Source organism: Carcharhinus amblyrhynchos, chromosome 9 (assembly GCF_965287045.1).
Source record: "Carcharhinus amblyrhynchos chromosome 9, sCarAmb.v2.hapA, whole genome shotgun sequence".
NCBI classification, from domain to species: Eukaryota; Metazoa; Chordata; class Chondrichthyes; order Carcharhiniformes; family Carcharhinidae; genus Carcharhinus; species Carcharhinus amblyrhynchos.
Window position 1 is genome coordinate 62,290,431 of NC_137332.1, and position 15,638 is coordinate 62,306,068.

A 15,638-nucleotide genomic window follows, 5' to 3' on the forward strand; every position below is an offset into this window, starting at 1 on the left:
ACTCCCTTGAGGATCCATTGCCCTCACCAGTATCCAAAGCGGAAAACTGATTAGCAAACAAGGTTGCCTGAGAGATTCCTGCCCCACTTGCCTGGTTCTCTTAAACTGTCTGGTGGTCATCCTGACCCTAACCATCACAAGGGGCAACAAGGGTTGGACATGAGCTGAAAGAAAAGTGGCAGAGTAAAGAAAAGGGGACATGTCCTCTCTCTGTCCAACCTCAAAAACCTAACCCTTATCAACGTAATCTGCAGTGTGACCACCTCCCTAAAAATGCTATCCATCTAGTTTGTGGTATATCATAATGATCCAACCATTCCTTTAATTCTGAAACCTAGAGCTCAAGCTTCGGCAGCTGGGTGAATTGTGCTTCCTGCTGATGTGTTTTCCTGGGACTTCCCACGTACTCAAATGTACATTACATTGGCTGATGCTCTGCCAGATGTTAACTTAAAAAACTCTATCACAATTAGAATAACTCACCAGTTACCCATCAATCAGCATCCCCCCCTGTAATGAAGTAAGGGCCAGCTGCTGGGAGGCTGAACAAAATGAGAAGGAAAAGGAGAACCTCATTCGCCAGACCATCCTCATTCGCCAGACCTTCCTCACTCGTTAGCTCCTCACTCATCAGACACCCCTTACTTGCCGGACCCCCTCCCTTACTTGCCCCCTCCTCACTTGCCACGCACCCCCCCCTCACTTGCTGCCCCCCCCCCCCCCCCCCCCCCCCCCCCCTCCTCACTTACCAGACCTCCCCTGTCCTGCCAAGCCCCCTCATCACCAGGGTTGAACTCAGTGGAATCAGTGGTTGAGAACATTTAAGAAAATATCTGAGAGCTTGCAGAGCCCTGTTTTAAAACTGGAATAAATCTTACCTTCCCTTGACTTAAGGAGTAATTTTTAATTAATTGTTAAATTAAAGAAAAAGAAAGACTTTAGACGGAAATTAATTCCTAGAACTCTCTCAGCACTCATCAGTGTTATAGGTAGTAGTACAGAATAAAGTAATCAGAATAGCTGAATGGCTGTTCTGTGCTTGATGCTTTAAATCAGGCAAATAGAATGATTTCTTCGAACTCTATACCTAAATCTTTATCATTACTCACACCACTGGAGTTCCGTTTTAGCTGGGATAATACCTACAACATTTGTTTGTCTGCCATCGACAGGGCAGTAGAAGTAATATTTAGGTTCTTTCCATATTTATTCTTTATCTGAGATATCTTTATTTAAAATATCTGAATGCTATCAGTGATTTCTTTTCATTATTAGGCCATAAGTAGGCCCATATGCTCAAATACCAAAGAGGAAAGCGCTTATATGTATAAACTACTTCTTGCATCTTTAGGATGTTCTAAAATAGTTAATATCCAATGAATTGCTATTGAGGTATAGTCACTGTTGATTTCTGGTCAAATAGAGATGTTATGCAGTGAAATAAATGAACAATTAATTTTGGCAGTGGCAATTGGGATAACACCCCTTGCTGTTTGAATAGTGTGATGGAATCTTCTATACCCATCAGAGGAAGTAGACTGGGTATTGGTTTAATGTCTTTCACCTGCAACAAGTTAAAGATGGCATGGTGATGAAGTGGGTAGCACCGCTGCCTCAGTGCCACAGACCCAGGTTCAATTCAGGCCTCGGGCCACTGTGCATGTTCTCCCTATGTCTGCGTGAGTTTTCTCCAGCTGCTCCGTTTTTCTCTGACACTCCAAAGGTATGCAGGTTAGGTTGATTGGCCATGCTAAATTGCCCCATTGATGTCAGGGGGCGGGGTAAGTACGTGGGGTTTTGAGGATAGGGCCTGGGTGGGATTGTTGTTGTTGCAGCCTCAATGGCTGAATGGCCTCCTTTCTGCACTGTAGGGATTCTAAGATTCTAATGTAGAACTCCCTCAGTACTGCCCTGAAATGCCTGTCTGGATTGCACTCAGCTGCTGAAATCGGATTTGAATGTCCATCCTTTTGATTCAGAGAATTGTGAGTGCAAACACTGAATTCACTCGATATTTAATGAATTCCAGCTATCTGATTACATCAAATAATAGTTATAAATTGTAGTTGACAAAGTGTGATGGCTCAATATGGACTAAAGACTTGCGGAAACCTTGGGTATAATAGCTGATAAACCACAGGAACTGTGGGTGACATAATGATTGTGTTACTGCATTAAAAACCTAGAGGCCTGGACTAATGATCCAGAGATATGAATTCACACCCCACCATAGCAGCTGGTGAATTTAAATTTAGTTAATTAAATAACTCAAAAAGCAAGTATCAGCAATGGGATCATACAATCATAGGATTGTTCTAAAATCACATCTGGTTCATTGGGCGGCATGATGGCACATTGTTTAGCACTGCTGCCTCATAGCACCAGGACTCGGGTCCAATTCTGATCTCGGGTGACTGTGGGGAGTGTGCACATTTTCCCCATGTCTGCATGGATTTCCTTCAGGTGCTCTGGTTTGCACCCACAGTTGTAAGATGTGTGGATTAGGTTGATTGGCCATGCTAAATTGCCCTTTAGTATCCCAGGAAGTGTAGGTTAGAAGGATTAGCGGGGTAATAGCGTGGGATAGGGTCTGGGGTGAGATGGTTGTCAGTGCAGACTCGATGGGCCATATGGCCTTCTTCTGCACTGTAGGATTTCTGTGATTCGATGACCCATGTCCTTTAGGGAAGGAAGTCTTTACCTGGGTGTGATCTACAGGTGACTCAAGTCCCACAGCAATGTGGTTGACTTGTAATTAAACTGGTGATGGGTTGTTATTGATGGGATATGGAGAATGTGTGGGGGATGAGAGCTGGAGGGACAATGTGTCAGAGCGCAGAAGCAGCCATCGCCCAGCTTGTCACCGTACCCAGTGGCTTCTACACTCATTCCAGGGATTGTGAGCCCAACTCCCAGAGAATCCGACCATCCCCAGAACAAAAATTGCATCTTCCCAAATCAGATTTGCAGAGCCAGGAAATGTCCCCACTCTTCACTCCTGACGTGAGGATGATAGTCCAGGCCTTTGGGAGATGACTACATTTGACCTGACACTAGTTTGAAATAAGCCTCAGGGACTTGCTTTTCCCCCAGCTGAACGTCACCAATGAAAAGATGGATATAGGCACTGGGGTGAGCTGGTTGGCAAAATTGTTGTACATCAAATTTACAAGTTCCCCCACAGTGTCAACCATTTTGGAAGCATTCTAGAGTATCCAGGCATGCCCAGGTGAAACAACTTGTTTTCTAGGTTGTAACAATGAGAAAGGCTTATCAGATGAAGATAAATATCAGCAAAACCAGCATTCTATATATCATGGCCGTTCAGCAGCTTGCAGTTACAGTTTGGACTGCAGGTTCCAGCAGCATTTGTGATTCCTTGTTCCCACCAATATTTCCAGCTAATTTTGTGACTGATTAACTGATGCAAACAAATAACTGCACTTTGAAGACTGGACACCTTATAGGGTACACAACTGAAGTAGCAATGAATCTGTTCTTATAAATACTGACCAGCCTGTTGTGTATTTCTAGAATTTTCTTTTTTGGTTTCTGCTTTCCCAAATTTTCATGCAGTTCTTTTCCCTTTTATCATTTTAATAAAAAAATGGCTTAATTTGTAGAGTTATATTTTTAAAAATAAAGTAGGGCAATTGGCTTTAGCTACAGAGGTCCTACTAAAAAGTTGACCAAGAGCTAAAATTTGATTCTGAATGTAAGTTCAGTGAGGCCAACAAATAATTCAAAGCTTATTTGTATTCTGTTTTACAGAACTGTGCTACTTCTAGACCATCAAGCTCTTTGACCAGCTCTAGACCTGCTAGTTCACCTGTGACAGGTTCGGAGAGCCTTGCTAAAGATGATGGGCTACAGGTTACAGATGGAGCCAACCTGCAAAGCATTTGCAAAATGTCTTTCTATGACAACAGTGTCATTTATGAAAATCCAACCGCTGCTAATGAGAGTGAGTTTGCCTTACCTGTGTCCTACGAGTTGCAATTTTTGACTATTTATGTGCAACATGTTTTCAGGAATATCAAATAAAATGTTGATGTAAAGTGATCAGAATACTGAATTATTAATTTCTGGAAAATGTGGGATTTGGTCAACTTCCAGAGTGTTTCCCAAACGTAGTAGTGCACTTGCTATGTGAAAAGAGATTATTTTGATTCTCTCTGATGAGGGTTATAGAGTATTATAGAGGCGAATATACTCACCAGGTGGTGAGTAATATCAGAGTTTATAAGATATCAGAAAATGAATAATATCAGAAATTATAGTGAGGTGATCATAAAATTGAAGAATTATAGAATGATTGTAGCACTAAAGGAGCCTGCCATGTTTGTGCTATCGTTTTGTAACAGTAATTAACCTAGTGCCTTTTCCCCGCAGCCTTGCAATTTTTTTCTCTTCAGATAATGATCTAATTTCCTTTTGAAAGCCACAATGGAATCGGCCTCGACAACATTCTGACGCAGTGCACTGGAGATCCTAACCACTCACTGTGTAAATAAACATTTTTCCCTCATGTTGTCAGTGCTTGTTTTGCTGATCACCTTAGATCGGTGTGCTCTGGTTCTTGATCCCATCCAATGGGAACAGTTGCTCGCTGACTATTCTATCCACAAACATTATGGTTTTAAATAACTCTTTCAAATCATTTCTCAACCTTCCCTGCTTCAAGGAGAACAGCCCCAGCTTCTCCAATCTATGTAAATGAAGTTTCTCATCCCTGGCACCATCTTTTTTGCAATCTCTCAAATCCTTCACATGCTTTCTAAAGCCTGGTATTCAGAACTGGATGCAGTACTCTAGTTGAGGCTGAACCAGTGTTTTATATAAAATTATTGTAATTTCCTTGTGTTTGTACTCAATGTCCCTATGTGTGAAGCCTAAAATCTTGAGCTATTCTCTCAGCCTGCCCTGCTAGCATTAGCCTTTATAATGGATGAAATCTGACAGGAAGCTGGAAAATGCAGCTGCATTGTTAAATGTTGGTGTTCAAAGTTTCTGACAGAAGTGTGCCACTCGTCCACATAGTTTGTTCTTGCAATGTTTGCCAATAAACTCGATCTTGAAATGATGGTAACAATGTCAAATGTCACTTATAGAACTTGTCTGAAAAAGTTGAGGCTGGTGCATTCAGGAGTAGGTAAATTTTTAATTGTGTTAAGTGGTAAGTGATAATTACTGCCGATGACCTTTCTGGCCCTGGAAAATTAACAGGACACGCAGTCATAAGAACATAAGAACATAAGAAATAGGAGCAGGAGTAGGCCATCTGGCCCTTCGAGCCTGCCCCGCCATTCAATAAGATCATGGCTGATCTGTCGTGGCTCAGTTCCACTTTCCCGCCCTCTCCCCATAACCCTTAATCCCCTCTCTTATCAAAAACCCATCAACCCGCTTCTTAAAAATATTTAGCGAGGCAGCCTCCACCACTTCAACGGGCAGAGAATTCCAGAGATTCACCACCCTTTGAGTGAAGAAGTTCCTCCTCAACTCCGTTCTGAACTGCCCCCCCTTTATCTTGAGGCTGTGCCCCCTAGTCCTACTGTCTTTTTTGAGCGGGAAGAGTCTTTCCACCTCTATCCTATCCATCCCATTCATCATCTTATACGTCTCAATGAGATCTCCCCTCATTCTTCTAAACTCTAACGAGTACAAGCCTAGTTTATTCAGCCTCTCCTCATAGCTCAACCCCCTCAACTCCGGTATCAGCCTAGTAAACCTCCTCTGCACTCCCTCCAAGGCCAAAATATCCTTGCGCAGGTGCGGCGCCCAAAACTGCACACAGTACTCCAGCTGCGGCCTCACCAATGCCCTATACAGCTGCAGCAAGACCTCCCTACTTTTATATTCAATCCCCCTCGCTATGAAGGCCAGCATCCCATTCGCCTTCCTGATGTGTTCTATCATTCGTGGGACATGGGCTTCGTTGGCTGGCCAACATTTATTGTCCATCCCTAGTTGCACTTGAGAAAGTGGTGGTGAGCTGCCTTCTAGAATTGCTGCAGTCCACATGCTGTGGGTTGACCCACGATGCCATTAAGGAGGATTTTGACCCAGCGACTGGGAAGGAACGGCAATATATTTCCAAGTCAGGATGGTGACTGGCTTGGAGAGAACTTGCAGGTGGTGGTTTTCCCATGTATCTGCTGTCTTTGTCCTTCTAGATATAAGTGATTGTGAGTTTAGAAGATGCTGTCTAAGGATCTTTGGTGAATTGCTGCAGTGCATTTTGTGGATAGTACACACTGCTGTCACTGAGCATCAGTGGTGGAGGAAGTGGATGTTTGTGGCTGTGGTGCCAATCAAGCAGGCTGCTTTGATCTGAGCTTCTTGAGTGTTGTTGGAGCTGCACCATCCAGGTAAGTGAGGAGCATTCCATCAACTTCTGACTTGAGCTGTGTAGTTGGTGGACAGGCTTTGGGAGTCAGGAGGTGGGTTACTCGCTGCAGGATTCCTAGCCTTTGACCTGCCCTTGTAACCACTGTGAAAAAAAACTTTCAATAATGTTTCTGTGTCTCTTTTATCTCTTTTCCTTAATTCCATCTGTATTCCTCAGTCTTTACCTAATGTATATTTTGTATTTCCTTCTTTATCCTCCCTAGTTTGGAATTTACAGCCAGGAAATTGGACAGAGCTCAAAAATGGACATGGGTATTGCCATCTATGGTGATCCATGCCCATTGCTTCCAATGCAGGCAGCGCACAGATTTTGTCCTGGCTGCTGATTCGCCTGAGAAATATCAAAACTAGATGCAGGAGTAGGCATTCGACATTTCACGTCTGCTCCTCCATGCATTTTGATCACGGCTGATCATCAAATTTAATACCCTGATTCCCCGCCCCGCCCCACACATCCCTTCATCTCTTTAGCTCCTAAAGCTACATCTAATTTCTTCTTGAACTCACTTAATGTTTTGGCCTCAACTACTTTCTTAGTAGTGAATTCCACAGTTTCACCATTCTCTGGGTGAAGAAATTTCTCTTCACCTCAATTCTAAAAGGTTTATCCCTTACCCTCAAACTATAATCCTGAGTTCTGGACATTCCCACCGTTGGGAACATTCTTTCTGAATCTATCCTGTGTAATCCTGTTAGAATTTTATATATTTCAATGGAGATCCCTCCTCACTTTTTTAAACTTCAATGAATACAATGCTAACTGACTTAGTCTCTCCTCATATGACAGACCTACCATCCGAAGGATCAGCCTGGTAAACTTTCGCTGCACTCCCTCTATAGCAAGGACCTCCTTCCTCAGATAAGGACACCAAAACTGCACACAGTATTCCAGGTGTGGCTTCACCAATGCTCTATACAATTGTAATAAAACATCCCTATTCCTATATCCAAATTCTCTCGCTATGAAGACCAACGTACCATTTGCCTTGCTTGCAGCCAGTATTACATAAGATGAAGAGTAGCAGCATCCCTCAAAAAAAGGAAAAAAAACAGTGTGGATGCAGGGGAGTGAGTGGTGATGAGGGTCATGTTGCCACTGGCTCCCCAGGGAAAAGATCCTTGACAGGGTAAGAAAAAACTTCAGGCTGAGGGTCGACAAAACCCATGTTAAGATGAAGGGGAGGGAACCTGAAGACTTTCGGCCATGGATACTTTGGGCCAGGAGGTCCACTCCTGCCATTTAAATGAGATTCCCCAAGTTCCTCTGATGTGGGCAGCCTTCCCATGCCTAGCCAGTTAAATTAGTGAGAGTGCAGGAGCACACTGTAAACTCCAGAGCATCTTAAACCCCAGGCTACACCATTTCCACCAGGGGTGGGGAAGAGGTGTGCTGGGAAATAAAATAACCTTGTTAGTGTTAAATGAGCTCCTGAAAAATTTTGGATTCATCTTATTTAGTGGTGTGAATATGAATTGTATTTTTGTCAGCTCTGAGAGGAATAACCACTCAATATCTATCCAATTGTCCCCTGCGTTTTCCTTGTCTAATAGTATTGGGTTCCTGTGTTGTTGTGTAATGTTATACTTGTGATGGAGAACACTTGAATATAGGCCAAATGGGATGATTTGTAAAGAGACCAGACAGGGGAAGAACGTGACATGTGATTACCTGAAACACCCATGCTTTGCGTAGAATACTCAAACCTTAACATAATATGCGTCATTTTATGGTGGGGGAGGATTTGATAGTGAACATCATTACCCTTCTGATGGCATTCGCCATTATTACCCCTCTGACCGCAACTTCAGGATGTTGGGCATGTGCGCATTAGTGCAGAAAGCTTGTAGTTGTGATCAGTTGCTCAGGATATAAGATGATGAATGGGATGGATAGGATAGAGGTGGAGAGACTCTTCCCGCTCAGAAAGGACAGTAGGACTAGGGGGCACAGCCTCAAGATAAAGGGGGGGGCGGTTTAGAACGGAGTTGAGGAAGAACTTCTTCACTCAAAGGGTGGTGAATCTCTGGAATTCTCTGCCCGTTGAAGTGGTGGAGGCTACCTCGCTAAATATTTTTAAGAAGCGGGTTGATAGGTTTTTGATAAGAGGGGGGATTAAGGATTATGGGGAGAGGGCGGGAATGTGGAACTGAGCCACGACAGATCAGCCATGATCTTATTGAATGGCGGGGCAGGCTCGAAGGGCCAGATGGCCTACTCCTGCTCCTATTTCTTATGTTCTTATGTTCTTATTTCCACACGGGCTACAGTATGGATCCAGAGCCACAATCCGGGAGAATTTCAACTTTCCTGTTCTCACATCACTGAGTGAAATCCTGTAAAAAAAAGTTACACCTGAATCAATCAGGTGTAACTGGGTTTTTAACAGTGATATGAATTGTTATATTTGATGAACAACAAAACTGGCCCTGAAAAAATAGTTTCATAATTGCAGAAAACAGCTATTAGTTAATGAATGGATTTTTTAAGCTACTTTATTATTAGAAGTTTCTTACAGAATATTTTAAACTTCCATAGTCACCCCATGTGGATATTCCAATCTTTTAATTTATTCTGGATTTTATATTGAACTTTAACCTGGTGCTGTGAGACTTCTTGCTGTCCCTACCCACCCAATGCCGACAGTTCCGCATCATGGATTTTATATTAGTACTTTAATTTCCTGTTTTGTGTACCTGTGAAAATCCTTGATGTGACTGGTAACCTGATGACACAATTGCACCTCCACCTGGGAATTCCCCATTAAAGAACGCCCGAATCATTGCACAACGATAGAGGCGAAACTCTCACGACAGTGAGACTCACTTTGTAGCTGGTGACGAATAGCCTTGCTTTGCTACTGAACAGAACATCTGAGCCATTAGGTCTAGAAATTATAAAGTTAGGACAGAATTCTACAGTTACACCCATCTAACCATTGTTAGCAAGGACATGGTTGATGGGGTAAACCTTCAACAAACCCATTTAACATCTCGTATTAAGAGCTGTACCACTGTTAGTAGGTCTGGGTGCTGAAGACTCAGTATTTATTAGGATGAACATATTTTCAAATTCACTCATTTTTCTTATTTCTGTGTACTTTATTACTAACCATTGGCCAATTTTAATTTGAGAATGCACTTTTGGAGTAATACACTAGTTAAATTCCACAAAAGCAATGGCCTGGATCTTGAGCAAAGTCACAGTCATCAGGAAGGCTGGGAAGTGGGGGGAGGGGTGGTTAGGGAGGGGGGAATGGGGGTGGGGAGGGGGGATATGCTCCCCTTTAACAGCACTAGCTGCTATATGGTAAGTTTCAATGTCGAGTGTGGATGTGAGTGAATGAGGTGGCACAGTAGTTGGCACTGCTGCCTCACAGCACCAAGGACCTGGGTTCAGTTTCAGCCTTGGGTTATTGTCTGTGCGGAGTTTGCACGTTCTCCCTGAGTCTGCGTGGCTTTCCTCTGGGTACTCTAGTTTCTTCCCACAGTCCAAAGATGTGTGGGTTAGGTGGATTGGCCATGCTAAATTACCCCTTAGTGTCAGGGGGACTAGCTAGGGTAAATGCATGGGGTTATGAGGATAGGACTTGGGTAGGATTGTGGTTGGTGATAACTTGACGGGCCAAATGGCCTTTTGCACTGTAGGATCCTGTGTGGGTAAATGAGTGAATGGGTAGGCTGGACAAATAGGGCAAGTGTGTAGATTGAGTGAGGTAAATGGATAAGTGGATAGATCGTAGATGGATGAGATGGTAGAAGGGGGGGGCAGATGGGAAGGGGTAGGGTTGGGTTGGGTGACAGGTAGATGAGGTGGCAAGTCTGAGAAGTGAGTGAGGTTGCAATTGAGTGGAGGGAGGTCGTTGGGTTAAGTCAGGAGAGGGTAGGAATTTAAAAGGTCTGGTCGGCAGGATAGTTGGGTGTTCAGGTAGTACTTGGGGGTAGTCGAGCGAGTTGGTGTCTCAGGTGGGATGGTTTGGGGAGGGTAAGTTCTGTCGTTCCCCAGGTTTAGATTAAGATTTTCTTGCCTAATATTTTCTGGGTGACTATATAAATAAGTACGTTGAAACTATCCAAAGTCTCTAACTCTAGCTGAGAGTGGAAGTAATTCTGAGAGGGTTCCGGAGAGCAGGGTAAAAGCCCATTGGAAGGTCAGATTTCCCAGGCAATTCCCACAGAGGTCAGTGGGTCTGGGCATTTGCAGGATCTCAACATGTACCTTGGACCACATGGCTGGTCATCAATGAACTGGAAGATCTGGCCTAATATTGCACCTTTGAAATTTTGAGAACTATGCTGCCTTGTACCATCCTACCTGGAGCAAAAGAGACACCGAGCAGGATTTAATGTAGCCTGCCACGACGAAAAACATGACAGCCAGATCCAATCAGTCGCAGCAGGACACCGCCTGTCAGTCTGCCAGCACTGGGAAAACTCCTGTGATTAAGTCGGAGGCGGGAAGGGGCTGATGTATGACATTCAGGCACTCGCAAGGGGATGTCCAATAGGTTCATCAATAAGCCAATTGCCACGAATTTTCCCTGTGCTCGTTGGAATTTAGTGGTCGCTCAGGGATTAAATGGGAGCTGTCCAGATTTATTTGGAGGTAGCCTTGCACACCTACCGGTTTTCTCATTTTCCTTCAACATCAGATTTAGGGAGTTGGCATTGGGAAGTGGGGGTGGGGGGGGGGGGCACCCTCATGCCCACATATAGCCCCCTCCCCATCCCCAGCTGCTGCTGCTGATTGGGAGCAGGATTTCTGCCTCAGGGACTAAGCCCCTGCAAAGTACACGAGAGGCTCTTCATTAGGTCAGGCCTCTCCAACACTGGTTCCATCACCGGTGGGTTGAATTAATCCTGGCCTGTGTTCTGAACATTCTGGATTAGGAAGAACTCATTGTTATATGTTTCTCTCATCCACTGTCTGTGGTTGAGCTGTACGGTTTTGACATGTTTTGTGAATCTATTTAACGTAAAGAATTTATGCCTTCCTCTGAATGACCAGGTTCACTTGTGACACAAGAATCAGATGCCCCTAGCTGGTCACCAAAATATATAACACAGGCCTGACTCTGTGCCATTCAGTTTCTTGGGAGGATCAAAGATCATTATGCTTATAGTTATTAAAATGTATGATGGTATGGAAGGCAATTATCTGAGACTTTACACATTTCATCAGTTTATATGTGAGTTTAATCAATTCCCTTAAGAAACCAATTCTAAGACTGCAACGCACAGCATAAAACTGCCCGAACAGTGTAGCTGCATGTTAAATGTGTTTTGAATTATATTAGTGGTGGAGAAAATTGCATAATGAGGAGACAGTACAGCTAGAGGGGCTCTGTGGTATTCTGACACAGATGTACTACTATCAGAGGCTGTGGGGAGAAAGTACAGTATTTACAAAAATAAAATATGAAACTCATTTCCTATCCTTATTTTTGGTGTTCTCTGCATAATGCACAGTTTCCCAGCTTAAAGCATTGACATGCTGATCAGCTCAGACCATTTTCCATGACCACTGTTGAGGTGGCCATTCTGAGGGATGGTGAATGGTCATTGCCTTCTCTGAGAAAAGCCAGGCCTCATCTCTGTCCCTCTTCCAACAATGTGGCCCCTATCAGGAATCTGACAGACAGCAAGTCGGGCACTTTTGATATTTAATGGTGGCATATTTGTTTGCAGTCTCTATTAATTTGATACATTGTTTAGGAAGTTCCATGTGTGACACATTATTAATTAAGGTACTGTGATCGCTTCAAAAGATAAAAAGGATTTGCATTTATATGGTGCCTTTCGTGACCTAAGGATGTCTCAAAGTGCTTTGCAACCGATGAAGTATTTTTCAAGCCTAGTTACTGTTGAAGGAAATGCAACTCAGTTTGCACGTAGCAAACTCCCACAAAAAATAATGACCAGATAACCTGTTTTTTCTAAAGTTGATTGAGAGATAGTTATTAGCCAGATGCCTGGGATAACAACCCTGGTGTTTTTCAAACCAATATCACTGGCTCTTTTATGTCTGTTTAATGTCCCATCTAAAATGCTATATCTCCAACAGTGCAGCACTCCTTCAGTACTGAACTGAAGTAACAACCTAAATTTCTGAGAAATGATCTGCTGGGATCATTAACTACTGAGTGAAAATATGGCAAATCAAATATTAGATTTAATTTCATAACTTCATATAGCACAGAATGAGACCATTTGTCTAAATGTGTCTGTCAGTTGTTTGAAAGAGCTATCCAACATACCTCATTCCTTCTCTCTCTCCGTAGCCTTGCAATTTTTTTCTTTTCAAATATATATTCAATTCCTTTTGGAAAGAGACCACTGAACCTATTGCACGAGGCAGGGTTGTACACATTATAACAACTCGATGTTTAAAAAACATTCTACTCATCTTCCCGCTAATTCCTTTTGCAATTATCTGAAATCTGTGTATCTAGTTACCAAACTACCTGTGGATGTGAAAATCTTACTTACTCTACTGCCCCTTCTCCATCGCTGCTCTAAGAACAGCAACCCCAAAATTGTCTAATCTTACACGATTCTGGAACATTTTGTTTATACTGTAACTCTTTACATTTAACTAGAAATTGTCTACCCTTTGAAATTGCTTGTGTCTCCTCCATCAGCTCATGACCCCCACATTAAAAGTTAGGGTCCTTGAATCAAAACTGGGGTGCGTTTATACTCAGCCTTGCTGAGTTTGGTTTCCCACAAGTGTGATTCGCATGCTGCCCTCCCCCCTCCCACCACCACCAGCATAAATGGGATATCTGGAAATGAGGGGCATCAGGGTCCTGACCACAATTTTTAAAAGCAGAGCCATAGAATTGTAGAATCCCTACAGTGCAGAAGGAGGCCATTTGGCCCATTGAGTCTGCACTGACAACCATCCCACCTAGGACCTGTCCTTATAACCCCACGTATTTACGCTGCTAGTCCCACTGACAGTAAGAGACAATTTAGCATGGCCAATCCACCTAACCTGTATGCCTTTGGAACGTAAGAAGAAACAGGAGCACCCAGAGGAAACCCACGGAGGCATCGAGAGAATGTGAAAACTCTACACAGACCCTCACCTGAGGCTGGAATTGAAACTGGGTCCCTGTCGCTGTGAGGCAGCAGTGCCAACCAACGTGCAACTGTGTTACCATTTTTCAGCCTGACACCACAAAAATCTGTTCCATGTGTTTGAACATGCAATTTTGAATGGCTACCTTTAAAATTATATTTCTAACATCACAACAGTGACTGCAGTTGACTTGAATCAGAGAAGGCGCTACATAAATGCAAGCCATCCCCTTTCTTTATTGAAGAGGGCTCCGAGGAAATGGTTGGGATGATCCCAGGATTTAAAGCTATAACTTACGCGGAGAAGTCCTTGAATTTATTTTCATCAGCAAAAAAGAAAATTGAGTGAGGGCATGATCCAAGTTTTCAAAAAGAAAGTGAGGAATGTAGATTTAATGGAAAGATTATTTAGCTTAGCCGTGTTTGTCTAAATAAAGGACACAGGCAGTATCGCAGGGATCAGCCTCAGCTGAAAACCGAGATTAGAAAACATTTCCTTTCTCATTGTGTAGTAGATGTATTGAGCTAATACCAAAAACAAAAGGGTGATTATTTTATGCTAATCAACTCTTCTAAAGGAGATTAATGAAGACCTGAATCAGAATGAGATTGAAAGTTATAAGGATAAGCATGGTCACAACTAATTAAATATTCTATCAGGGTTGTGTGGCATCATGAAAATTTTAAATCAGGTAGACCAGTTAAAGAAAAAACATAATTTCTACAGCACCTTATCACATCACTCAGACACCTCATGTTCAAGTTACGCGATTCTTGTTTTATAGAGAAGAATCTATGTGGCAGCCATTTTGTACACAGCAAGATCCTACCATTAAGTAAATGGCCAATTCCTTTTTTGGTATTGGATGAGGGCAGAATGCCATTAGGGAAATGAGAGAACTCTATTCATCTTTTCAAATGGTGACATGAGACCTTTTATCAACTGAACCACCAAAACAAACCGACAGTCTCCATTTTCAAACTCCATGGTTCGGTGGCACAGTGGTTAGCACTACTGCCTCACAGCACCAGGGACCCAGGTTCAATTCTGGTCTCAGGTGACTGTTTGTGTGGAGTTTGCACATTCTCCCGTGTCTGCGTGGGTTTCCTCCAGGTGCTCCGGTTTCTTCCAACAGTCTAAAGAGTGTAGGTTAGGTGGATTGGCCATGCTAAATTGCCGCTTAGGGACCCAAAATGTGGAGATTAGAGGGGGGATTAGCATGATAAATGTGTGCAGTGTGGACCTGGGGTAAAATGCCCTGGCAGAGAATTGATGGGCTGAATGGCCTCCTTCAGCACTGTAGAGATTCTAGGTTTCTATTCTATGACTCCCCCACCCGATGGATGGTAACACTGCCCATCAGACTGAATAATGCAGATTGTTATTAGATCAATATCCTCAAGGGTTTGCTTGATTACTTGAGAAGGGAGTCAAACCAGCAAAAAAAAAACTTCATACGGTTTCATGTTGTTTGAGGTTGTGGTTATTCATCATTTTAAGGTTTTATAAAAAAGTAAGTTGAAAGTCTCCAACCCTGCAGATTGCACTTGGTCCTTTAATAGGACTTGACTTTAGGGCTATTTCTCATTGCTTTCTTTCTAACGTCAGGCTTCACACTGTGGGTATTTATAATTTCAAAACCATGCTCATAAATGTAAAATAAATGGGCAACTTCTTTTTAGAAATATACCGAGCTGAATGTATTTAATTAAAGTGTACCCTATAGTTAAGAGAGAAAATTACAGTAGCACGACACTGGTCGCTGATTCCGTGAGAATACGCCCTGGGTGAAGTTTAATTTAGAAGAATCCCTCGGAATGACATGCACCACAAAAAACAATACAGTTTGAATTAAAAAAATTGTTTGACCTCAGATTCGGTTTCCTAAGGGGACTGTTAAATTTAAGTCAAAGCTAGCTTCAAACTTCCCCTCTTTGTCAACCATTTAACAGCTGGTGAGTTCTGATTCTGGCATTAATTGCAGCTCTGTTACAGTAAATAAAGTGTGTCATGACCACGATGCATTTAGTGTTGCCACATTCGCTCCATTTCCAGTATGTGTTCTATTCTTCTTATAATGGCAGTTACCGCACGTGTTTATGCCCCAGCATAAAGCCTAACCTGGAATGGCACAGTTATTTCTAGC

The 15,638-nt window shown here is 42.9% G+C and overlaps 1 protein-coding gene across 1 annotated transcript in view; it reads left to right on the top strand.

Annotated features, from left to right (window-relative positions):
- Positions 1 to 15,638, top strand: part of LOC145348390 (adhesion G protein-coupled receptor D2) — a 265,728-nt gene that overhangs the window by 155,036 nt on the left and 95,054 nt on the right. The window contains exon 23 of the mRNA XM_080196603.1: positions 3,772 to 3,964. Within this exon, the coding sequence (XP_080052729.1) occupies positions 3,772 to 3,964 (193 nt within the window). The remainder of the gene's footprint in view (positions 1 to 3,771; positions 3,965 to 15,638) is intronic.